The sequence below is a fragment of the Elaeis guineensis genome, chromosome 3, assembly GCF_000442705.2.
Source record: "Elaeis guineensis isolate ETL-2024a chromosome 3, EG11, whole genome shotgun sequence".
Lineage (NCBI taxonomy): Eukaryota > Viridiplantae > Streptophyta > Magnoliopsida > Arecales > Arecaceae > Elaeis > Elaeis guineensis.
In genome coordinates this window covers 13741624-13768004 of record NC_025995.2, presented here as the reverse complement: position 1 = coordinate 13768004, position 26381 = coordinate 13741624, and the positions used below count along the sequence as shown (strand labels likewise).

Here is a 26381-nt window from a genome sequence, read left to right as displayed (position 1 = left end):
ACCTCACACTAGGGGTGAAAGTGGTATGGATATTATCCATCCGGATCCATTTTCATATCCAAATCAATCTGGATATAGATAGAAATTTGAGGATCTGACTAAATCTATATCCATATCCATCAAAGAAAAGTGAATATGGATATGGATAGAAAACTATCTGATCCGTATCTGAATATCCGAATCTACATATAATCCTATATAATTTTATATGGTACTTATTAATTTTTTAAAAAAATACTCAACTATATAAACATGTTATTAACTTGATTTATCATCTATTTAGTAATATATTTAACTTTGTAGTCATAAAATTTAATTATCTAAGTTATATCTGTCATTATATCCATACTTCTAGTATCTAAATTATATCCGCATCTGTTTAAAACAAATATAGATATAAATTTTTATATCTGAATAATATCCGTATCTGTATTTGTATTTGTTAAATAAAACAAATATGGATATGGATATGCTGGTATCCAAGCTGTATCCAATCCAATTTTAGCGCTACCTCACATTATAGCATATGAGGAATTGTTTGTTAATGTGCATTCCAACTGAAAATCATTATTTATTAACATGAGTTTGATGAACCCTTGTCGGGCAGGAAGCCCCATGAAATATGATAATTGTTGTGGTAGGTTAGTTCTAGCATACCGCCACGCATTATTTAGAGCTTCATTTCACATCATATATAGTATTCCGCATTACAACATTGTTTCATCAAAATGAGATTTCAAAAGCCCATTTTGATGAAAAGATTTAATTGACTAATAATTTGAGCATACTGTAGCCCATTTACCATTTGTTGCAATCAAAGATTCATAGCTCGACACGTGAGGCCGCTTTGGCTCATAACCATCTTTGGACTTTAGTGGGCCTGATCATTTAGAGCCTCATGATTTTGTCCTTTACAAGGCACCTTACGTTGGAAGGATGGTCCCTTCCTATATAAGCTAGATTTTTTCTTGACTTCAACCAATATGGGATTAATGATGCCCTTTTTTCTATACCACAACATAGCCATCTAGTCAAGAGAAAATCTGTATACTCCCATAGACTGTGTCTGTGTACTTCCACAAAGTAGTGTTTAGGCAAAAGGAGCCCACAGTCCATGGAGGGTGAAGCCCTCCTTCTAGCGCCAATATTGCAGTCAAGGGCTAATGGCTCAATACATGAGGTATTGTTCGCTTTGTCTCATAATCATCTTTGGACTTCAGTGGGCCTTAATCATTTAGAGCCTCACGATTTTGCTCTTTAAAAGATACCTTATGTGAGAAGAATGGTCCCTTCCTATATAAGCTAGATTCTCCCTTGACTCCAACTAATGTGGGACTAATGCCCTTTCTTCTACACCACAACGCCATTCATACCCCTTTTTAAGATAAAATGGTGGAAGCTTCATTTCTTTTCAATAATAGTATAATCCATATCATGTTATAGGAGAACATGTACAGCAATAGAGAGCAACTAACCTGCCCATGAAGTCCCCAACCAAAAGTAAGCAGTGCTCTTGTGTGAAATTCTTTGTGCACCATGGGCAGCACAGAAAATCCGATGTGGACTACACCGCCTCGTTCGATTGGTCTGCATAGTCACCACTTTCCAACACGCATTTAATGCCTACAAGTTAGCTTTTTTATTTAAAAATTTTGTATGACAAAAATGCCCCTGTCCTTTGAAAAAATTATGACATTTTATGTCCATATTATGACATCTTGTGTCCATAATATGCACAGGATGTCATAATTTTTTTTAAAGAATATGATATTTTCGTTATTCAAAATTTTCAAACGAAAAAGCCGACCTGCGAGCATTAAATGTACGTTGAAAAGTGACTGGACAAAAATATCCCTCTCATATTATGATATCCCAAAATCAAACTTCTGGAGGCTAAGGTGAAACAAATCGATTAAAATAGGGTAACACAAGCCTAATTATCTACCATTTTTTTTACTCCAAGGCTTGATTTAATTGAAAAATCAGAAGGTCCAGCCAGAGCCGATCCGATGAGTTTTCTTATCTTTTGTGTGCAGATCTATAACTTAAGACCTTGACGACTAAAAAGTGATGGCAAGCTATAAGGACCCTTGAAGGCCATACTTGCTTTTCAGCGAGTCAACCCCCATAAAAATCTTAGTCATATGAAAAGTGAGGGCTAGCCTATAAGAACCCCCAACACTCATCGATCCAACCTATATGAGCAAAAGACCTCATCAGTTTGGGAAGTGGGGGCTAACCTATAAGGACCTCTAAAGACCGTGCTTGCTTTTTAGCGAAGCCAGCGCTCATGAAAACTTCGATTAGTTGAGAAGCAAAAGCAAATCGAAAAAAACTTTTGAAGGGCTAACCAACAAGGACTCTCAACCCACTGACTTCGGCAACAAATAAGGAATAACTTATAGAACCCTCGAAGGCCCCTCGCTTTTCAGTGAGCCGAGCCAATAAAAATCTTGATGACTAAAAAGTACTCCCTTTGCCTCATCGAGAGCCACAGACATAGCATGTCTTCAGCAAAATTGAAGTACTCCCTTTATCCGATCTAATTCTGAATTGGACTCGGGAGTAGGAGGCATGTATTGGGGATGATTTTGTACTAGCCGAAGACGTGAAGTATACAAAGAAAAGATTGACCTTTATGGATCCTCAAGTCGTCCTTCTCTTTCAAAATACAAACAACCCTGAAATGATAGTTGGCCACAGAGCAAATAAGGAAGAAATAACAAATATATCTCTTTAGATAAAGAAAGATAATGGCTAAATCTTGCCTGATGAGGCAAGGCTAACTACTTGATTTTTTTTTCTCTCACGGCTCTTCAGTCTCTACCTATAAATAAAGACCCACAAGGGACCCCCAAAGTATGAAATCTTCTCTCTCCAAATATGCTCACTTCTTTCCTATATTGTTCAGAGTTCTGACTTGTGTCGAAGAATCTCCACTAGAACCATCCCAGTCGGAGACTTTTTCTACAGGTCTTGCCGTCGCTGCCCAATTCTGGTCAATCCAAGCTCGAGATGAAATTCTGCAGTAATACCTTTTAATAGTAGTATAATCTATATCATGTTACAGGAGAATATGTACAGCCATGGAGATTTACTTATCTGCCAATAAAGTCCCCAACCAAAAGTTAGGAGTGCTCCTGTATCTGCAAAAGCACAAAATAATGATTACAACTCATTATGAACATATACATGACCTAAAATATGACGATATCAATTAGGTATGGTGTTTGTATGCATGATGGGGATGGATGGAAGGAAGATCACATGAACAAGGTAACTGGCGAAAGACTGAGAAGAAAATTATGATTCTAGTAGCCACTCCCATGAGAATTATCATGAGGAATTACACATTGAACCTATTTATGATGCGTTTCTCTGCCCGCTTACCAAACAGGTTACGAGGGATTCTGTTACCTTAGAGAATGGATCTCTGCCCACTTACAAAACAAATTATGAGGGATCCTGTTACCTTAGAGAATGGACAGCCCTTCGGGAGATAGGCTATTGAGAAGTGGTTCAAGGAATGCAGGGACAGTGGAAGGAAGCCAGTCTGCCAAAAATGCAGGTCGAGAAAGCATGCAGTAAGGAATGCAGAGTTAATATCTAAGTTTTCTGGCATGCTGAAGAGAAGCAGCAGGAGAGTGTGGTGCCAAGCATTAGAAACTCATCTTATTCTAGCTGAAGAGGACCTTGGGCTTGCTGGTTTTCCTTTCAGATGCTCTGCATCTTTCCAAAGTTCTGTTTCTTGATGACATATTCACAATTTCCTTAATTCGCAGGAAGCTATGGCAGCAGGGGACACCATTCATACAATTGTGAATTTCTTGTCACATGAGCATTCCCAGTGTTGTTGCTGAAATCGGTTGAGGTCGGAGAGAGGACGGCTGAGCCTCGCACAAAATTGCTGGTGGAGTAACCTGCAAAACAAGTCTAAACTGGAGGTTGTGGCTTCGACGAAGACCCTCCGATGTGTAAGTCATATTCAAAGAAAGAAGCAGCAACAAATTCTCTGAGAGGGATTAATTAGCTTACCTTTGGTCCTCGGGGCTCTAGTTGTTTGTACAGAAGATTATCGAACAGCTGGTTGCATAGCTATGAGATCGTGTGATCCCGAGATTGTCGGGCCATTGAACATGCCATTACGGACGAGATAATCTAGCCTTCAATTACTCCCGCGAGATTGGAGCCAGTTACGTCTGAGTCGATCCACTTGGGATAGACAGCTGTCACGCACATCAAGAAAATAAGTTGATCGAGGCAATAGAGGCGGCTCGTATGCTGAACGGACCGTGCGGACACCTCAACTCTGCATAATGATTAGTGGCTGTGGTGGCAGCTCGGAAGCCTGAAGTAGCCTGTAATATCATTTCGATCCGAGCACTTATGGTAACTGCCGATCTGAGGCACTCACGGTAACCACTGTAACACTACCCCCTATTTCTGAGTCTAAAGGACAGACAAAAGAAATACCCCAAAAGTACCTCAAATCGAGGGGCATACGTGCCTTCAAATTGACACCTATCTTCAGTATTTAAAGTGAGTGACATCAGCTTAACGTAATTGATGTGGATGGCTGTGAGCAATGGGACCATTTAGGCGACGGTTCTTTCAAAAATTTAATTATCCAGTGGCGGCTTTCCGTTTCCTTCTCTCTTTTAAATTTGTGCTTCAAGGGCATCGAAAGTTGATAGCAAGCTTCTCCTGCTCTGATTGTCTATTGTGATTCCTAGAAGAGAGATGGATCCCCAGTGTGTGAAGAGACTTGAATTGATATCGGCCCATAGAAGGTAGGCCAGGATTTTGCCTACTGATCCACTGGCTCCAATGAGGGGTGATATCCAGGTTTTGACTGCCAAATCGGAACCTGCGGTTAGAAAAAATGAGAATCCTGCTTCAATCGTCGAGCCTATGATTCCTTTGCCAACGGTCGTGGTGGTCACACTCAAGGAGACCCCATTAGAGAGGATATTGGTGGAGCAAGCACAGGAGAGGATGCAAGCAACCACCCATCAAGAGCTTCAGCGGAGGAGATACCAGCGGAGGGTGCGGTCGATTTTCTCGAAGGGATGCTGGAAGCGGGCACGGAGATTGGTGAGTCCCAAGAGCCGATGATGGCTGTCCGATGTACCCCTATGGTTGTCCTCTACGCAGATCCTTCACAACCGGCATCTTCTGCTCCCTCAGTGATAGAGGATCTCCAAATCACAGCAAGACTCGTGAGGGATTTTCTTCCTCCGTTCGAGGGACGGCCTTTGGATGAACGAGGAGCGCAACAACAAATGCTGGGCACCTTTAGATCTCTCATCCAAGTTGAAGGTCTCCAAATACTTTTCTTTCAATCTTCTACCACCTGCAATATTTTTTTATATTTATTTATAAAATTTTGCACAGATGGGACATTACCTTGCCAATTTTGTCGGCTCCACCCCTGATGATCCATTCTTGGAACTTATGGCAGCGAGGGAGGAGATTCACATGTTGAAATATCAATTGGAGCAGATGGAGAACAAGAATGATAAGCTGGTGAAGGAGCTTGACTCTTCTGAAGAATCCCTCCATGAAGCCCAGGAGATAATTAATTGTCAAGATGAGGAATTGAGGCAGACTGAAAAGTAGATTGAGGCTCTCGAGTGGCAAAGATCTAAAGTTGAAAGGAAGGTTGAAGATCTCGGGGGAAGGAGAAGCCACGATCATTCCCTCCTCGAAACTCATCCTCGAAGGAGTCCCAGCGAGGGCCCGTCCAAGAGGGCTAGAACTTCAAAAGGGACGAGCTGTGGAGAAAGAATGCCTCAGGGAGATGGTCACTCCACTTCTAAAAAGATCCAGGCATCTCCAGAGCTACCTACTGAAACTCGGAAGACCTAAAAAAATGCTAAAAATAAAGAAAGTCGGTTGGCTAAGAATGGAGCCAAAATCATAATTCAATCTTGCAGGGCGACGTTCTTAACGGGCTTCGAGAATGTAGCCATCCAGATCGAGGAAGATGTTGGTGCCGAGGAAGGCTGTTACGGGGATAGTTGCCCTAATAATGCTTCCAAGCAGTGATTCGCATTTTTTCTCTCTTTTTTTTTTTCATAATCTGAGCCTTCCAGTCTTGTAATAGAATTTTCATAGGAACATATAAATGTATTTATTTTTGGTTCCATGTATGGATGGATACGAATCATGCTATGAAGCATACTGATCGAGTGTCAATATATACTAGGCACCTGGCTACAACTTGAAATCATAAAACTTGATTAGGGCTATAACTTAAGCAAATGCATAATCCAGCCCATGTTTCGAGCAAGGCATGGGCCAAGCCATAATCTGGGCTGAAATCCGAGCTAAATTAAATTTAGCCATGGTTAGAACCATAAAACGCAATATGAATTAGAATTCAAATTTTAATCTGGGCCAAATATCTCATACCTATCATACAGATTTTGAAAAGACTGAAATTCGAATCGTATCCACGTAGAAGGTGTTGGCGTACGTCTCTGCATGTCCTCTCAAAAGTGGCGTAAAGCATGATTTGTCCGCCACTGACTTTAACTACCGAATTGGCGGCAAAAATTATATCTGTCAGTGGTCGCCATGCATTGTGTGCGCGTTCGCCTTTTGCCAATTCACATCTCCTGCAATTACTGTGCTGATGGGAGGCGGCCCTTGGAGGTTTCGCTGATCCATGGACTATTTAAGGCCTTAGACAAGATCAGGCGTAGGCCTTTGCAAAGTTTCTAATTGTTTTTCTCCTCTTTTGGCGTAGGCACTTCTTCTTCCTTCCACTATCCTCTGTGTTTTTCTTTTCAGATGAGAGAAATGGACTCTACAGATCCTGACTTTGCACCACTAGGATATCGATCCAAGCTTTCTGAGAGGGACATAGTAGTACTTCATGATCAATACCAGATCCCTTCGGAGTTCCAGATAGAAGTTTTGAATCCGGATGATCGAGTCTGTCAGCCGCCTTCAGGATGGATGAGCATTTACGAGGAATGTTTTTGGGCAGGGTTGCGACTTCCTCTCTACCCCTTCTTTGTGGCGCTCTGATTTTTCAAGATATCGCCATGCACGATTGTGCCGAACTCATGACGGCATATCTGTAGCTTCACCGTAGTGTGTCTTGGTTGGGATTAATCCCAGCATTACATTCTTTTGCCTCCTTTTCAGCCTCAGACAACATCCAAACTCATGTGGGCGGTGGTACATGATGCCACGAAAGAAAAAGGATGGCTTCCGTTTATAATTTTTGGGCATGCCTTCTGCCATCCATAATTGGAAATCGTGGTTCATCTTCATCTCTCAGATGTCAGGCAAAGATTAGAGCTTCATCGTTTGGGGTGAACCACAAGAGGCCATGCTAAAGGAGCCCTCGATGAACGAGCACTTGGGGTAGGATTTGGCAATTTTACATGACTTCAAGGTCCTAGATCTAAGAGAGCTACTATCGACCCAGACACTATTCAATGTCGGCATCAGCTAGGCCACTCTCCAAGATAAGTGTGGGTCGACTGCTTAGGCCTTGATATCTTTTAATTTTCATTACTCCTCCCCTGATAATCCAGTCATCTAAGTGGTAGAGGTAGTTGCTGGGAAGAGCCCGAGTCCATCGAAGAAAATGATGAAGAGGATCCTACGAAAAAGGGTAGCTGTGCCCATGAGTGGGTAGAGCACTTATGCCAGAGTTGGGAATCCTGCGCAGCCAACTCTAGAGTCAGAAGAATCCGAGCTTTCTCGCACTGGCGACCCTGGAATCATGGGGGTGTGTGGTGGCTCACTTGTTGCCTCGACTACTGTGGGCAACCAGGAGGGCCAAACAGACCAAAACTTGAAGGAGGTAATTCTGAGTTTGCCCCTCCTTCAAGTCCGTCTGCTCAACCAGTATCCCCAATCATTGATCCCTCAGGCGAGGCGACAGCTGAGGCGATCGATACATCTAGAACCGCACCGACCACCTTAAGACTCGAGGCTTCAGCCTTGAGGGACCCCAGGTTGGCAAGTGAGTTGCTCTCCGAGATGCTCCTTCCTGCCAATGCAAACGAGCTGCTAAACGTCCCTTGGAAGGAGATGAGGAAAGCAGCTGTGAACTACCTCATCCGAATATGCTGAAGCTCATGCAATTTCATTTACTTTGTATATATATTTATTGTTTACTCACCAAGGCTATTTTTTCATCAGCTCATCTATTATTTGAATGGGTACATAGAGATTTCCCACGAGCTCATGAAGGAGAAAAAAAAGTTCGAGCTCGAGGTCGAGATGCTTTAAGATGCAAAGGAGAGGCTGAAAGGGAAGTTGGAGAGGCCTCCATGAGAGCCGACATCGTCGATATGAGAGCTGAGGATGCTGAAGCTGCATTAAAGGAAGCTATCGAGGAGAACTTCCAATTGCTGGAGAGAATAAAGGAGCTCGAGGCCCAACTGGAGGCAAGCGGAGAAGAAGATAGTGGAGGCTGCTTCCAAGGCTATTGAAGACTTCCAGATCTCAGAGGACTATGAGGATGAGAAAGTCAAATATTCTGCTGATGCCTATGATGTTGGGAAGCAATCAATTTGGGACAAAGTTGTCATCAAGCATCTAAAATTGGATCTGAACTTCTTAGATAAAATCTGAGATCCCACCACAGTGGATGTCTCCATGACAGGTGCCTCAGCTCCAAGCGCTGCCTTGTAGCCTTCTTATTTTTTTTTTGTTTTGAAGTAGGATCCTTCATGGTCATTATAAAAACTTAAGAGAAATAAATAAAATTTGTCTTAATCATACCTTGTCCTTTTTACTTGTGCATGCCAATCCGAGGCGATCATTTGTTAATGCCACTCCAGAGCAATTAGTTAATAATGTTGCTCCGAGGTGATTAGCCGAGCGGTAACTTCATTCTGCTCTTTTAATATAGACGATCATAGGGAATGATGGCCGTTGACCTTCCTGATAAGATTATACCTGAGAGAGAGTATAAGATGTGTAAAGGCATGCCACATGGCCATGACTCGATTTGCAAAATATCGTCAGGATTTATTTTTGATAGTGAAAAAGTACATCATTAATTGCTTGATAAATAGTCACGTATTTTTTATCATCGATTGGCAATTGATGCAATCGTTGGTGCTTATAAATAAAGGCCAATGGATGGAAAAACTCAATCTCCCATCTTCTTCCTTCACAAAAACTCCTCTATCCTGCCATGATGGCATCGCCCCCACACTCCCCTTTGCATCCTCCTTTGCCGTTGATGAAGGCCAGGGTGGTAAAGGAGAGGTGGGCCTTTATAAGAGAGGCCTAGAGAAGGGCGAGAGCCAAGAGCATAGGTCTATCTTCCTCTCAGCTCATCCTATGAGTGGCAGGCTTAGCTCATCTGGATCTAAGAGGTAGTGTGTGCTTGCAGCATCTTGTGCCCTTCTCGACTTTGTGCGAGGGGCAGCGTGTGCCTGCGGCATCTTGTGTTCTCCTAGATGATGTTTTGAGAATCCAATTAATTAGCCCTCATGAGAGGCATTGTACACCTGCGGCATCTTGTGTCTACGAGATCTTGTGCTCTTCTCATCTTCATGCGAGGGGCAGCGTATGCCTGCGGCATCTTATGCCTACGGCATCTTGTGCTCTCCTCGGTAGCATTTTGAGGATCTGATTAGTTAGCCCTTACGAGATGCATCATGTGCCTGTGGTATCTTGTGCCTACAGCATCTTGTGCTCTTCTCATCTTCGTGCGAGGGGCAGCATGTGCCTGCGGCATCTTGTGCCTACGATATCTTGTGCTCTTCTCATCTTCATGTGAGGGGTAGCGTCTGCCTGCGGCATCTTTTGCCTACGGCATCTTGTGCTCTCCTCAACGGTATTTTGAGGGTCTAGTTAATTAGCCCTTTGAAGGTTCCTTAGGGTCTCCTTCCGCTTCTCGTGCGACTTAAACTTTGCAGGGGTCTTGTAAGTTAGCCCCATCTCTAAGTTGTCGAGATCTTCCTGGATTGTCCTCTGCGAATCGACTGTAGTCACGATTAAGGAAACTTGTAAAGTTAACTAAAAAGAGATTTAAACTTTTTGGGATGCCTTCGTGCCAGCATAAATTGGTGAACCAAAAGACTCATTCGTATAAAAAGATATTACAATATCATTGATAGTACATACAAAGATTGGCCGAATTCCATGGTCTAGAGATCGATGTCCCATCAAGCTATTTGAGCCTATAAGTTCTAGAGCATACTACTTCGTCCACCTGATAAGAACCTTCTCAATTGGATGACAGTTTCTTCTGCTCAATGGACTGTGAAACCTCAGCCCACCGCAACATCAGATTGCCAGCTCAAAATTCTGTCAGTTTAACTCGGGAGTTGTAATACCTGACCACTCTCTAACGGTAGGTAGCCATTCTCACAGTGGCATGCTCTTTGCTCTCTTCAATTAAGTCGAGGTTAGCCCATAGCCATACTGAGTTGGTACCTTCATTGTACTCTTCGACTCTAAGGGAAGAAAGTTCGAACTCTATAGAGATGACCGTCTCAGTCCCGAATGCCAAGTTGAAAAAAGTCTCGCTAGTTTGGAGCCTTTGGGTGGTTCGATAGGTCCATAATATATGATAAAGCTCGTTGACCTATGACACCCCAATCCGATTGATCCTGGACTTTAAGCCTTGCAGGATGGTTCGATTGGTCATTTCTACCTCTTTATTCGCTTGTGGGTGGCCTACTGAAATACAATGATATTCAATCTGATATTCTCTACAGAACTCACAGAGTCAGGTACCGCTGAATTGTTTGCCCTTATCTGTAATCAATATCCTAGAGAGATCGTAGCGGCAGATAATAGATTTTCAGATGAAATCCTTCACTTTGGCTTCTGTTATGCGGGCCAGAGGCTCAACTTTGACCCACTTTGTAAAGTAATTGATAGCCATCAAGAGAAACTTGCGCTGACTTGAGGCAAGAGGAAAGGGGCCAAAAATATCCATCCCCCATTGGACGAACAGCCAAGGGGCGCTGACAGGAGTCAAGGATGTTGCTGGATGGTGCTGGATATTGAAAATTCTTTAGCAGCGATCACACTTTCTGACAAACTCGTCTGCACTTGCTACATGGTTGGCCAGTAGTATCCCTGATGGAGAATCTTGTAGGAGAGAGATCTACTTACCAAATGGCTCCAATAGATGCCTTCATGGACCTCCTATAGTGCATAATCTGCCTTGGACAGACGCAAACATTTCAATAATGGCATGGAGAAGGACTGCTTGTACAGCTTATCATCGTAGAGGACATAACGGACAGCTTGCTTTCTTACTTTTCGAGCTTCCCTGCGATTAGATGGCAGCTCATCTGACCTTAGATATTTGAGTAGAGGATCAATCCAGCAGGACTCTTCATCAATTTATTGAATAGCGAGGGACTCCTCGAGGCTCAAGGTTTCAATACCTTGAAATAAGTCCTTTTTTTTCAATCGGTGGGTAGCAAAGCTGCCAACTTCGATGGTGCATCTACCTTGGTGTTGTCCATTCTGAGGACCTGCTGAATGTCAAAGCTCAAAAAAGTCAAGGTTAAGTCTTTTACTTTTTGGAGATATCTTTTCATACTCTCCTCTCAGGCCTCATAGCCACCGTTGATATGGCCAACCACTAACTAGGAGTCGCTGAAGACCTTTTGATGCTGGGCCCCTACTTCCCTCACCACTCTGAGGCCAGAAAGTAGGGCTTCATATTTCGCCTCATTATTGTTGTGGGGAAGTCAAAGCATAAGGCGCATCCCGCCACCTCTCCTTTAGGACTGGTTAGGATAAGTCCAGCCCCTGCTCTCGTCGCACTTGATGAATCATCCACGTGCAGCATCCAGAGCTCCTTTGGGTCAGAGCCTATGTCTACCTCCTCGCCTCTCGAGCTTTCATCAGACCCTGAGTTCTTTCCTTTTATCGAACTCCCTACAGCCCTTGAGTCCTCCTCATTTGGAATGGTGCACTCAAGGATGAAGTTTGTCAGCACTTGGGCCTTAATGGAAGCCACGGACAGCACTGCACGTCCAACTCGATGAGTTCCAAAGACCACTTCACATCCGCCCCAAGGTATTCGGACAGTGGAGAATGGCTTTAATTGGCTAATCAGTAAGCAGGATCATCGTATGAGCCTGAAAATAAGGCCACAACCTCCTCACCATGACGACCAGTGCAAAAATCAACTTCTCAAATTTAGAGTATCTAATCTCTGCATCATGGAGGACCTTATTGGTGTAGTATGCAGGCCTTTATACTCATCCTTCTTCCTGAACCAAGACTAAACCGATTGCGATAGGGAAGACAACGATATAGAGAAATAGCTCCTCACCATGCTGGGGCTTCGAGAGCAACGGTGAGGAGCTGAGGTACTGCTTCAACTCCTCAAATACCTTCTGGCACTTGATGGTCCACTGAAAGTCTCTTGACTGTCTAAGGGTCTTAAAGAAGGAGAGACGCCTTTCAATCGATTTGGAGACAAAGCGATTGAACGAGACGATCTTATTAGTGAGGCACCACACTTCCTCGATAGTCTTTGACAGCGCCATCTCAAGGATCGTCTTGATCTTCTCGGGATTCACCTCAATGCCTCTTCAAGAGATCATGAACCCAAGAAACTTGTCAGTGGTGACTTCAAAAGCACATTTCATCGAATGCAGCTTCATCTGAAACTAACAGAGAGTATCAAAAGTCTTTCGAAGGTCAATAACATGATCTGGGATAGCTCGACTCTTGACAAGCATATCATCAACATATACCTCCATATTACGGTTGAGTTGATCTTTGAAGATTTTATCCACCAACTACTGATAGGTGGCCTCTGTATTCTTCAAGCCGAAGGACATCATCCTATAACAATAAAGTCCACGATCAGTGACAAAGACTGTTTTCTTCTCATCTTCAGATGCCATCTGGATTTGATTATAACCAGCAAAAGTGTCCATGAAGCTAAAGAGCTCATGCCCGAAGGTGGCATCCACCAATTGATCGATCTGAGATAAAAGGTAGCTGTCCTTGAGACAGACTTTGTTGAGATCGATAAAATCGATGCACATGCATCACTTTGCATTTATCTTTTTGACTAGCACAATATTGGCTAGCCAATCTGGATACATGACTTCTCTAATAAAATCAACTTTGAGCAATTTGTCCACCTCCTCAGCTATAGTCTTTTGACGCTCCAAGACAAAACTCCGCTTCTTTTGCTTCATCGGACGATAGGTTGGATCCACCCCTAGATGATGAGATATCATCTCCGAATTGATGCCAAGCATGTCTGCAGCCGACCAAGCGAAGAGATCTGCATTCTCCTACAAAAGAACTGTTAGCTGATTTTTAGTTACATCATCCAAGCATGAGCCAATCTTCACTGTCCAGCCTAGATTCTCCTTCTCCAGCGAAACATCCAGGAGGTCCTCGATCGGCTGGGGATGCCCTTCAATCAAGTCATCACAAACGTCCAGCCCTATTGGGAGCTCAGGTTGGACCTCCGCCTGAGATGGTTGGCCTTCTGCTCAGAGTTAGTGGCAAAGCACTCTCAAGCCATGGCCTGATTATCTCGGATCTGCCCTACTCCATTTCTGATCGAAAACATCACCATTAGGTGATAGCTTGATACGACTACCTTTACAGTACACAAGCTTGGACAACCAAGGATTGCATTGTAAGCTGAAGGGAGCTTAACCATCAAGAAGTTAACTTGAATTGTCGTTTGTTGGGATGGAGTGCCCACGATGAGAGGTGACTTGATCATTCCCTCCGAGATCACCAAGCTCCCAGAGAAATCCTGGATCAGGATGTCGAATCTACTCAGTTGATCAGGTATGAACCCCATCTGGATGAAGACAGTAAAGTACAAGATATCTACCGAGCTTCCATTATCAACAAAACATGATGTACATTGAAATCAATGATATTCGCTATTACAACTATCGCATCATTGTACGGGGTCAGGACATCCTCTGCATCGTGTTCAATGAAGATGATAGCCTCCTCCTGCTCATCTTCAAGCCTCGACCTCTTCGCCTTCGGGGGCTCCGTGAATCCAAACGACCCCCCAATGATCATGTGGATCTCTCCACGAATGGATCACTCTTCTTCCACCGCCTATCTCCCCACCTGTCGTCCCTCTTGCTGCACCAATGCCGGCTACGGCTGAGGCAGAGGGAATAGTTGTTGAGGTAAAATAGGTGGCTGTTGAACTCTCGAAAGTCGACAGTGAAGAGCCACCCTTCGAACAAAGTGATTCATCCTCCCCTGTCTGACGAGTCTCTCAATCTCGTTCCGAAGCTGGTAGCAATCTTCAGTATCGTGACCGTGGTCACAATGATAAAAATAATACTTATTAGGATCACAGCGGCACTCCGACTTCATCCGCATCTGCGAAGGCTCAGACTGCGACGCCATTTGAAAAAGTGCAAAAAAAATTTGGACCATTTGAACTGCGATCATCAGATTCTGGACTTGCTGGAAAAGCTGGTTAAATTAATCAGCCATGACTGACGCTGGCTAGGCCGACTGGGCTGGTGGCAGAACCTCCGACGTCGTTGGCTGAACTTAGTTGTTGGCTTGGCCTACCACCTAGTGGGAAGGTGGCGGCGTTGGAGAGTCGAAAAGATGCTCGTCTAAAAGTCATGATACGAATATCGATCCTTCCTCTATCTGTTGCTGCTGAAATCGATTGAGATCATAGAGAGGACGACTGAGCCTTGTGTAGGATTGACGGTGCTAGAACAATCTACAAAATAAGTCCAAACTGGAGGTTGTCGCTCCAATGAGGATTCTCCGATGCTCAAGTCAAATTTAGAAAAAAAAGCAACGATGACTTCTCTGAGATAGATTGATTAGCTTACCTTTGATCCTCGAGGCTCCGATTGTTTATATAAAAGGTTATCGAACAGCTGGTTGCACAACTGTGAGATCGTATGATCTCGATATTGTCAGATCGTTGAACATGCCATTACGGACGAGATAATCCAGCTTTCAATTGCTCCCACGAGATTGAGAGAGTCGGTTACACCTAAGTCGATCCACTTGGAGTGGACAACTGTCGCACACATCGAGAAAATAAATTGATCGAGGCAATAAAGATGGCTTGTATGCTGAACAGACCGTGTGGGCACCTCAGCTCTGTATACCGTTTGGTGGCCGTAACAGCAGCTCGAAAGTCTGAAGTAGCTTGTGACACCATGCCGATCCATGCCGATCCGAGCACTCGTGGTAACCACCGATCCGAGGTATTCACGGTAACCACCATAACACCCTGAAAGGTAAGGAAGCTGCATCATCTTTTATACAAGCTTTCAGAATCTGAACCCCTGTGTAAAAAGATTTCTGGGGTCAATGGAAGGAGAGGAACCGATCCGAGCTTTTAGAATCCGATCCGAGCACTCGCGGTAACCGCCGATCCGAGGCACTCACGGAAGGCAAGCGGTAAATCAGAAAACCTTTCAACTGTTGAGAGAGCTGAAAAAACTATAGAGAATCTGGAAAAGTGGGAAAACAATGTGAGGCAAATGGCTGAAAATGTTGATGATTGTATCAGAAACCTGTGACAACAGAACTATGACAACCTCCACATGTGATGGCCTTTACACAGCTTCTTGCGACTTTATAAGATTGCCCTTCTGAAATCCTATTCCCACAATGTTGATGATTGTGTCAAAAACCTGGGACCAAACATTCATTTCATCAAGGTGGGAGAGTTCATAGATAGTGGGAAAACTACTCTTGTCATTATAACAAACATAACTCTACTGGGCATTACAACAAACAGATGGAAGACAACTCAATAATGGTACTTAAAATGAAAGTAAAAATTTTGTAAAGGGGCTTTTTTTGGTGGAGCCAGGGGAAGGCTATTAATGGTGGTGGTGGTGATGGCAAGGTGGTGTTCTTGATGGGGGAGAAGATGAGGCAATAGTAGTTCGGGGTCTTGGTCGACGGCAAAGGCGAGGGGATAAGAGGCAGAGAACTCACCTACACAAAAGTTGGCGAGTGGAGATAGGAGGTGGTGGCTAGATCTGGGCTTTCGAGGTTAAGTGCAACAATGGGGGCACGAAGGGAGAATTCGACGATCTTGGAGGAAAAAAGGACCTTTGGAGGATTTTTTTTCCCCCCCTATAGGCTTTGCCACTTCCCATCGTTCCATCCTCCCTGGGTTCAACCAGCCAAAAGGTGTCAAGGAATGAAAATAGGTTTTTTACCCATAGGATCCACATATTCTATAGGATTTTTTGGGCTATTTTCAACCTTTCCAAATAGGCTCCTAATCCTATTTGGATATTTCTGCAGGGTAGGACTAAATTATATGCAAAAATTATGTCTAATAGAATATAAGGCTTAGCCCAGCCCTTGCCAATTGGACCTCTTCCACTGCATTCTCGTAGGGTGGAAAAAATAACCTAAGGAGGTCATGTTTTTCTCCCAGTGGGATTTGGGCCAGCCTAGTCTGAAAAAAATTCTTGTGAATACTGTGAAATAGGCCTTGCCTGGCTTGTGTCCCTGTAAATCCCATTGCATTGCACAGGATTATCCAAACAGGCCCAAAATGTTTCTCTTTTGCATAATAGCAGGAATTTTTTATGCCAGCAATAGTGATATTAAGTATTCCTTAGTTGATCGCCACGATTCTCAATCCACTAAAGGTTGTAGACCTACAAGCTGATGAATTGGGAGTGTCAAATGGTTCGAGAAGGTTCTAGATGGTGCTTCATGCTATCAGCTGTCATAAGCTGAATCGAAAAAAAAAAAAAAAAAGAAGAGAAGTTCAATTTTTAGATGGGCCTGGAGTGGAGGGCTCTATTATCAGCAAGGCCCCCTTCCTGTTGTGCTGTTCTGAGAAGAAGATATGCAGTGCAATATATTTCTCAATGAAGTTGCGTGCGAGCACTCATCTGTGATTGCCTGCCTAATGCTTTATTTACAGAATGGAGCAGAGACTGATTCTAGGTACTGTCTCAATATCAAGAACCCTAAAGGAAAATGATTTGCCCAAGGCAAGATATGACTCTTATAATGTGATTAATTAACTAACAAGAAGTTCCTTTAGAAGTTCGTGCTTCCACATAAGAAGACTCCAATGCTTCATGAAGCTTATGTTAAAACTTGCATGATGCAAGCACTAAGCAAAAGAAAGGGAAAATAACTATCAGGCTCAAGAGTATAAATCTTGTAAACTGAGAATTTCCTTTGCTTTGGATGTTTGAGCTATACTTTGAGCTATGATTTAAATGAACTCTTAGATTTATATTTCTTCATAATTTATTCATGTTACCTGTTGTCGATTATGTAGTTTTTTAACAACGAAATAGGGTAAGCCTTTGTTCTTTGTAACCATCAAAGTATAGGCAAAAGATTAACGAATATGTAACTTGGAGGAAGGTCATCGGTTGGAATAAAAAAGGTACAGGTTGCCACCAATTTTTTAAGAAGAAAATTGGAACCTTGGGTTTTTGATTAATGCACAAAAGGCTAGGGTTACAACCATAGGGTAAGGTTCAAGGGCACAGCCAGGGAAGCATTAGCGCCCCTAAAGTCAGATCAATCTTAATGTCAGGATCGTTCAGACATTGAGGTGGGCTCTACTAAAGCCACTTTTGAACAAACACTCACCAAGGTGAGTTTCATTTCACAAAATGAAGCATCGATTACACGCCTCGCCAAAACAGATGTAGGTCCAGTGTTTGTGATGCGGTTCTATGGATTAAAGGGAAAGAGGATTTAAGGGTCATGTACCCCACCTTTCACTATAAGCCTAAATCAAAGAAAATCAAAGAAAAATGCAAGAAAATTAAAAGAAACTATACTCCAAAGACCAAAGGCATGGATCCAAATAAAATTTCACTCATGGCACCAAAGAATACATCATTTAAATGTTTTGATCTATGGCAAAAAGCCTACATGTAATGGGAAGTTAAAAGTGAGGAAAGAAAGTGTTAGATCTCATTTCGGTGTCACAAAGAAATCTCTTCTTGGGAGAGAACCCCTTCGACGGTCTCCCTTCTCTTTGCTCCTCATTGGAATCCTTGATCTTCTAAATCTAAGATCTCTAAAACTTGAAAGAGTGGTAGGAAACAAGGTTCGCCATCGTGATACCGGATCTCGTACCAGTGAAATCTCACTATAGTATCAGCATGCGGTATAGTATGGTACAGTTGTGTCGATATGAGATGGTTCAGTGTACCGATACAGTATATCCGTACCATCTAGTATGGGACGGTATGGCGAACATTGGTAGGAAGGAATATCTATAAGTTAGCAAACTATATCTAAGATTCTGAGGCTATGTAATGGAAGTGGATCTAAGGTGAGAGGAAAAAACATACGAGGGGAAATTCTCAATTTCTCTAGGGCTCTATGCTCTTTTTTGAAAAAAATATAGAAAAGATTCTAGAAGCTCTCTCTTATGAGGTATTTATAGGTGGAGGGAGGGGCGAATCAAGGAATAGTGTTGGAACTTCTTGATAATTTTCTAAATCTAAGAGTTCATGTGGTGCCAAGTGTAGAAAGCAAACAGGGGAGAAAGGGTGGCATGGATGTCCACGTTCTCCAAAATCTTATTGACTATTTTCCTTAATGTTCTCATTTGCATTGTTAGAATAATGAACATTTTTCCTTCATGGTGGTCATTTCTAATTTTCAATACTTTGCGAGAATTTTCTGCCCTAGTTTGTCTACCTCTACCATAGAAAGTATTGAGCACCTTCCTCTAATCCCGCTCACTTCTATTCCAAACCAAGTGTCAAGTATTTACATCTGTAAAGGAGGGTCACATTATATGGCCATACCCTTGCATGCGTAGAAGCTATTTCCGAGTTGGAATCCATGACTTCCAAATCAAAATGGAGCAACATTACCATTGCACCTAAACTCACCCTCTCTGACTAACTATCTCATTCCCAAAATTAGAGCAATGAAATTTACTTATGGGCCTGCCTATCTCTATTTTAAGCTTTGAGCATCAAGTAGTCACCTATGAGTATGCCTATATCATAACGATTTGACAAGACCTCAAGTCTTCATAATGCAACTTGGAGACACCTCAAGTTCTCACAAGATGGTTTGAAAGCACCTTAAGTCTTCACTAAATCATTTGTAAACATCTAGAGTTCTCATAAGATAGTTTTGGGACACCTCCAAGTTCTCCATGGTTGAAGACACCTAATGTCATCACAGAACAATTTGGAGACATCTCGAGTTTTCACAAGAGATTCGAAGACACCTCAGGCCTATACAATCCAATTGGAAGACAAATCAAGTTTTAAAAATATGGTTTGGACTTTGGAGACACCTCATGTCTTAACAGAATCTTTTGAAGACAACTGAAGCTCTCACAAGATGGTGTAGAGACACTTCAAGTCCTCACAACAAAGTTTGAGACACCTGCAGTTCTCACAAGAGATTTGGAGGCACGACAAATATTCGCTACAATTAGAAGACACCAAGTTCTTGAACTCCAGCACTCAGAATATGAAGAAGTTCAAATATTAGGCTTACTCAAAGAAGACTCCTCTTCAGCTATTTAGGGGAAAGATTTCTGCAACTTATACATTGTATGTTATGCATACAACTTGTAAAAGATATAATGCATTAGTGCATTTGTTTTTTTTCCATAATTCTACTTACACAATTGCACAGATGCATACACATTGCATGTGCCATTTAATTTATTAGAATGGGTTAAACAATGCTTAACAAATGAATCAAAGTTGTTCCTTATCCAAGGATGTAATTAACTGTGGTTCCATCAGGACTGCAGGAGATGGATTACCCGCATCTTAAATTGAATCCTATTGAGGACGGAAAACTTACACCCCAACCATTCTCTTCACCAGCAACACTCCTTGATTAATACTGATGATTCTCTATCTTATCACAGTGATAAGTATGCGTCAACATTACTTGAGCAATAAAAGCAGCAAATAGAAGGTTTTTGGTAGATGATGAAGACAAAACTTATAGCAGACAACACAGTAAGGCATGCAAGCAAACACACAAAATGGACTATTGACCATTTATTTTCAAACTCGATTGATTGTTCAAATCTTTTCCTAAGTAAAAATCATATATAACAGTAAAAGTACTGAACATTTCTTGGTAAAACAATCTCCCATTATCTGTTGTTTGTTTATTTTTCTCCTAAGTAGAATTCATATATAAGAGTAAATGTATTGAAGATTTCACGTTAAAACAATCTCTATAATATGTTGAAGAATGCAGCCATGTCCATGCCATCCACATTAAAACTTTTAGCTGGTAAGTGCACATTTCTTTCCTTTATGCAAAGAAAGTTTGAAGTTATCACTCCATTTTATTTAGAAATGATATGGAAAACAAGGCATTAAACAAAAGGAAAGACAATATCAGATCCCAAGAAGTAATCAAAGCTGCCCAGTCAAAAGCTATGAGAATTACAGCAACATATAACTAAATAATCACATCGAACCAACATGGAAACAGAACAACATATTTATATTAAAATTAAAAAGAGATAGTCTTAAATTTTGGCATATTCCTTTATAGATCCCATCAATCATAATTTTAGATGAAAATATCCTTTAATAAATTTCAAAATATCTATTAAATAACAAAAAATTAAAAAATATTTGTGCTTAATTGGAAAAATTCCTTCCATATTTTGGAGATATGCTCCTCGTAAACTCCCGATTCCCACTTTGCTCTTTCTTTGCTCTCTGTCTCACTTACACATCTTTCCTGCCTCCGCCTAATTTTCTATTCCATCCATTGTTCCATCTCCCCTCCACCAATCCCATCTCCCTCATGCCTCCAACACCCCTACCTTCTCTCTTCGCCTCCATGGCTTCTCTCTCCCCAGCCCCCCTCTCTTTGGCCCAACCACCCATGCACCATCCCTATTTCTATATCCCTTTCTCACCCCAATTCTTACTGTCCTCTCTGGCCTAGCCCTCCATCCCAACACCTTGACGCCCTCTTCTCCACTATGCCGTGAGTGTTGGACCTTTCTTGATTCTTTCCCTTTAGTCCTAGCCTTCATCCCTCCATAGACCTATAAAATCTTTTAATTTTAGTATTTTATATTTTTATTATTATTTAATTTGTAAATTTGACTTCAAACTCATGAACATTACTTTTATTTTCAATGTATGTATAAATTTCTTTTATTTCTATTATATTATAGTTGGTGTACTTTTCTGAATTTCATTCTTTTTTCTTTTTGTTGGCCATTTTGTTTTATGTTCTTATTATATATGTTCATATTTTTGTTATTTCAATTTTGATTTTATTTTTTACTCTTAATCTTTATTTCATTTTATACAATATAATTCCTTGTATCATTTTTTTTATATTTTTATTATAACGTATTTTATTAATCATTTTTTTACTGATTTATCCTTTTCCTATAACTATATCAATTTTGCTATTTTGGATTGCCATATCAATCGCTTAATAGTTTTCATTTGCATTCTTAAATTTCTATTTAATATTTTTCTTTTTTATTTCATTTATATCACTTCTAATTTCCAGCTCTATATCTTCAATTAAGTTTTATAGTTTTCTTTGTATTTTAGTATCCTATTCAATATTTTTCTTCTGAATTTCTGTATTTTTGATGCATAAGATTTTCCGTTTGTAAATTGTTTTTTTGTTTTTAGTTCACAATGATTGTTCTTTAAGTTCCTTTTATTTTTGTTTCAATTTCCTTTTTTTTGGTTAATCTGTTTCCTTTTGTTTCTAAGTTTTACATCATTTGCTATATTTTGCAAGTGATCCATTTTAGTTTCACAGTTCTACTACATTTTCTTGTTTCATTTTGTTTTATCTTGTGTTATGAGTTTTATTTTCATTCTAAATCATTTTCTTTAATCCTATTTCTGTATTTGATTGTATATTTTCTGGTTATCTTTTCTCTTACTATTCATATGTCATTTCAACTAGAAACTGAAAATGTTAATAAATAATTTATTGTCTTACTGTTTGTATCATTTTTCTGATAAGTGTGGACTGCACATGCTTATTTGCAAAATAAAAGAAAAGCAAAAACAAAGATATCTGATGACCACATTCCAAAGTCTCACTTGAGAGTCCAGATAAGGCCTGTCTTTCGGAAGTTGTCGTTCCTTCTATTTGCCTGCAAGAAGTGTGCAACTAAACTTCAAACGGCATCATCTTCTTTTGAGAATCAGAAAGGCCACCTGCTCAAGAGGAGATACTAGCTTTTATTCAATGGAGAAACCAATCATGGTTCTGACATAGATTCTAGCATTCATTTCAAATCTTTTAACCTACAGCAGTAGTTCTAATAGATGATTAGGCCTAAGGAGTTGGGCAAATTATTTTATTTTCATATGCACTAAGAACTTGTGATAATTGTTATTCAAAAAGAAAATGAAGTAGATAATGATTTAAAATTTGCTATCTTGCAATGGAACAAGTCCTTGGGGAATAAAATAAAAGGTTAAACCATTGATAAAAGTTAAAACGGTTGATAAAAGGTAATCCCCACAAGTGTCTAACATCAACGAATCAATAAATGACAATGCACACAGTTACTTCTACATGCACATATTAGAAAAAATGCATGATAAAATTTGAGAAGCAACAAGAAGAAAATAAAAAATCAAAATGAGGGGAAAAAAGAGCAAATATCTATCTTAAGGATCATCCAATCATCATTGTCAAGAAGGTAACATAACTGACTCTTCAAAAGGGCAAAAGGGAAAAATTTCAAGAACACAAAGCCAATAACGAAGCAAAGATGATTAGTTTTATCCAAAAAAAATGCAACAAGCTTCTTTTTATTCTCTTAAAGATTTAAATAGTTAAGATCATAAAAAAAATAACTAGATTGCTAACAAAATCAATTCTTATTACCTACTACAAGATATGAATGGTCATGTTACGAGGGAAAAAATGAAACAAAAAAAAAAGTTTGCTCAGTGACTACTTTAGAAATTCAGTTTAGAAAGACTTACCATAGAAAGTTTTTGTGACCATCTTTAACTATATTAATTTATTTTGTTGCAAGATTCGCCGTGCCAGATAGGTCGGCCAACAGCACGATTCGCTATTCCCTTGTGCTGTTCCATGCTGGATCTATACCAACATAGAAGAGAGGGTAGAGGAGAGGGAGAACGAGAGAGAGGAAAAGAGAGAGAGAGGGGGGTGGGATAGAGAGGAAGAGGGAAGAAGGGAGGGGGAGAGATGGTGAAGGCTGACGTAGGCCGGTGGAGTATGACCCGACACGACAGAGAGGGCAGGGAGAGGAAGAACATGAGAGAGAAAAAGAGAGAGAGGGCAAGGTAGAGGAAGAACGTGAGATAGGAAAAGAGAGAGAATGAGTGGGAGAGGAAGAGAGAGGAAGGGCTGCCAGAGGGTTAGAGGTGGCACTCCATGCTCCAAACGATCGAATAGGGAAAATAGGGGTCTATTGAATCTCTCTTTTTTAGTTTACAATTTCTATGTGAAGTCAGCAACAAGATCACCCATGGCCTCTAATAGCCCACCCTTACTCTCCTTCCCTCCCCCCTCTCCCACTTCTCCTCTCTTTCCTTCTCCCTCTATTCCTCATTTGCCGGTTTCTCGCTTGGAATGCCGCAACCATTACCGATCTACCACGGGCATGGTTTGGTATACCCTAAATCGAGTGGTTCACGAAGGTTCCACATTCCTTGCTTTGTAGGCAAAAGTTCAAATAGACTATAAATAGAAAAAACTAAGAATGGCAGAAAGGAGATATGTAGCATACAACAATTCCAAGACCTTGTAATGATCTAGGGCCTCATGCAAAAAGATTGGCTAAAAGATACTATTTGAGTTTCTTCGTGCTGTATAAGTGCCCAAGATTTATCCAATGCATATGGGACTAAACACATGCTTGCACAGGTCTCATACTCTCCGCCTTTTTAAGTCCTGGAATCCTTTCTAAATTAAGGGTCCAAATCTAATCACTAGAACCATGATCAGCTCATAGTCAACCCCAATAAACCCATGTTGTAGATGTCCCTTAATCCATATAGGCCCAGGTCTGCTATAATATAGTTTGTGAAGAAGTCAATTCATGAGCAGTTTGTAAGATAATGTCATGTTATACCTTCATCCAGAAATCTTCATTGTCTATTTGTAAATTAGATGAGAAGTTCATTAAATCTTGTCTTCTTTACTGAGACAAAAATTAGAGTGTTGGCCTTCACACAGACTTTCCATAACCTTAAGTGAATCTTAAGTCATGATATTGGGAAAAAGTCAGCCTGCAATTCCATCTCAAATCTTGATGAAAATGCATAAAAGAATATCAGAACTTATCATCAGGCACAAATCCTCTCTGCAGCATTTCATCATGAAGCCGAAATGCATCCTTCAAATTATCAGCGGCCACAAAGCCATTTATTAATGTTGTATATGTAGATTTATCAGGTTGAATTCCTCTGTTGGTCATTCTCTTGAAGACCCAATCAGCTTCTTGCATCTTCCCTTGTTCACAAAAACCACTTATGATCACATTGTATGTGATCACATCAGGTAGCACCCCTTCATCATCCATCTTGTTAAGCAAACCAAAAGCCTCCTGCATCCTTTCTTCTTTCACAAACCCGTGAATGAGAGTGTTGTATGTTATCCTATCAGGAAAGATCCTTTCTTGAATCATCCTTTGTAAAAACTCTTCAGCTTTTGATGCATTGCCCAACCGACAGTAACCTTTGATAATTGAGTTATAAGTCACAATATTAGGCAAAATTCTTTTTTCCGTCATTTCATCCCAAAACCCAAAAGCTTTTTCAATTTGCCCCTTACTACAATGGTAGTCTATTAGAATGCTATAAGTAATGTGATTGGGCAAAATTTCTCTATTGCACATATCATCCCACAACTCATTAGCCTTCTCCACATCCCCTTCTTTGCAGAAACCATCAAACAAAGTATTGTAAGTAACAATATCTGGTTTCAAATTCCTCTCCAGCATCGTATCAAACAAATTCAAAGCTTTCTCTATGCACCCATTTTTACAGTATCCATGTATAAGAGTTGTAAAACTGCAATAATCAGGGGAAACCCCTCTTTCCATCATTTCACTGAACAGCTCATCTGCCTCCGGTAGCCTCTGCTCTTTACACATCCCATTCAAAATCGTATTGTAAGTGACCACATCTGGCATGCAACCATGATCTACCATCTCATCCCGCATCTTCAAAGCCTTAGAGATTAAACCAATCTTGCAAAAACCACTAATAAGCATAGTATAAATCACATTATCTGGAACCAAGCCAGCTGTCTTCATCTCTTTAAAATACTCTAGTGCCCTATTCATATCCCCTTTCTTAGCAAACAAGCCCATCATAGAGCTAAAGCTAACCATATCAGGAACAAGCCCACGATGCAACATTTCATTATAAAACCTTACTGCTTCCTTCACATTCCCTTCTTTACAAAACCTACCCAGAAAAATGTTAAAAGTAGAGGCATTCAGCACCAATCCACTGGCCACCATTTCTCCAAGCAACTCCTGCGCTCTCTTGTACTTCCCATTCTTACAGAACCCATTCAGAACAGCATTATAAGTCCGAACATCAGGCTTCAATCCCTTTCCAACCATTGAATTCAGCAACTCCAAGGCTTCTTCCAGACGCCCATTGCGACACCATGCATCGATCAAAGTATTGTAGGTCACAATATCCGCAAAAATTCCCTTTTTCTCCATATCTGACAAGAACAAGGCGGCATCGTCAGACCTCCCATCCTTGCAGAAGGCGTTCACCATGATATTCAAAGTGTAGACATTCAGTTCGGTCCCCATTCCGACGACCTCTTTATAGATCTCAAACGCCATGTCGACCCAACCCACCCGAACCAAGCCGGCAAGGAGGCTATTGCATGCATTGACCGGGACGGATTGCTTCCTCGCATGCAAGACCCGGAACGCCTCCGAGGCCTCCCTTAGCTTCCTCGCCTGCACGTAAGTGCGGATTAAGAGGTCGAACACAGATGGATTCGAGCCGAAACCACCGTAGGTGGAGCGCAAAGCATCAACAATCTCCGACCTCGAGGTGCCCCTCCGCCGGACCATCCGGAGTATCAGGGACTGGGCGTCGGATGTCCTCTGGTTCCGGATACAAATATGGATCATCGCACTGAGAGACTCCGAGGAGAGCCTGAGATCGGATCTCCGGGCCAAGAGATCGACGAATCTCTGGCCTAATGCCGGGCTTCTTCGGCTGCATTTGGAAAGGACGTCGAGGACGACCGAGGGGGGGAGATTGGAAGGGGAATGGAGGAGAGGATTGGGAATTCCGCGCTCGAGGTCGGAGACGATCTCGTCTAGGTTCTCTGAGCTAAGGTTAGGGTTTTGGAGGAGGGTTAGGGTTTTGGGAGGGTTAGGGTTCAGGAGGGAGCGGGGGCGGGGAGAATACCTGCTGGTGTTCCTCAAACGCGACGCCATTTGAGGAAAAATCCGA

At 41.4% G+C, this 26381-nt stretch overlaps 1 protein-coding gene across 3 annotated transcripts; it reads right to left on the bottom strand.

Annotated features, from left to right (window-relative positions):
* Window positions 1-2709: 2709 nt before the first annotated feature.
* On the bottom strand, window positions 2710-26381 carry LOC105034092 (uncharacterized). Of its 3 annotated transcripts, XM_073253663.1 has the most exons (4): window positions 22905-26381; window positions 22008-22124; window positions 15522-15617; window positions 14803-15434 (listed from the first exon to the last, which is right to left on the bottom strand). In XM_073253663.1, exon 1 carries the CDS (start codon window positions 26363-26365, stop codon window positions 24224-24226), a length of 2142 nt encoding a protein of 713 aa, XP_073109764.1. In that variant the 5' UTR covers window positions 26366-26381; the 3' UTR covers window positions 14803-15434; window positions 15522-15617; window positions 22008-22124; window positions 22905-24223. The 3 variants fall into 3 exon arrangements, with proteins under 3 accessions (XP_073109762.1, XP_073109764.1, XP_073109763.1); XM_073253661.1 differs by lacking the exons at window positions 14803-15434; window positions 15522-15617 and adding an exon at window positions 2710-3146; XM_073253662.1 differs by having other exon boundaries at window positions 14803-15617.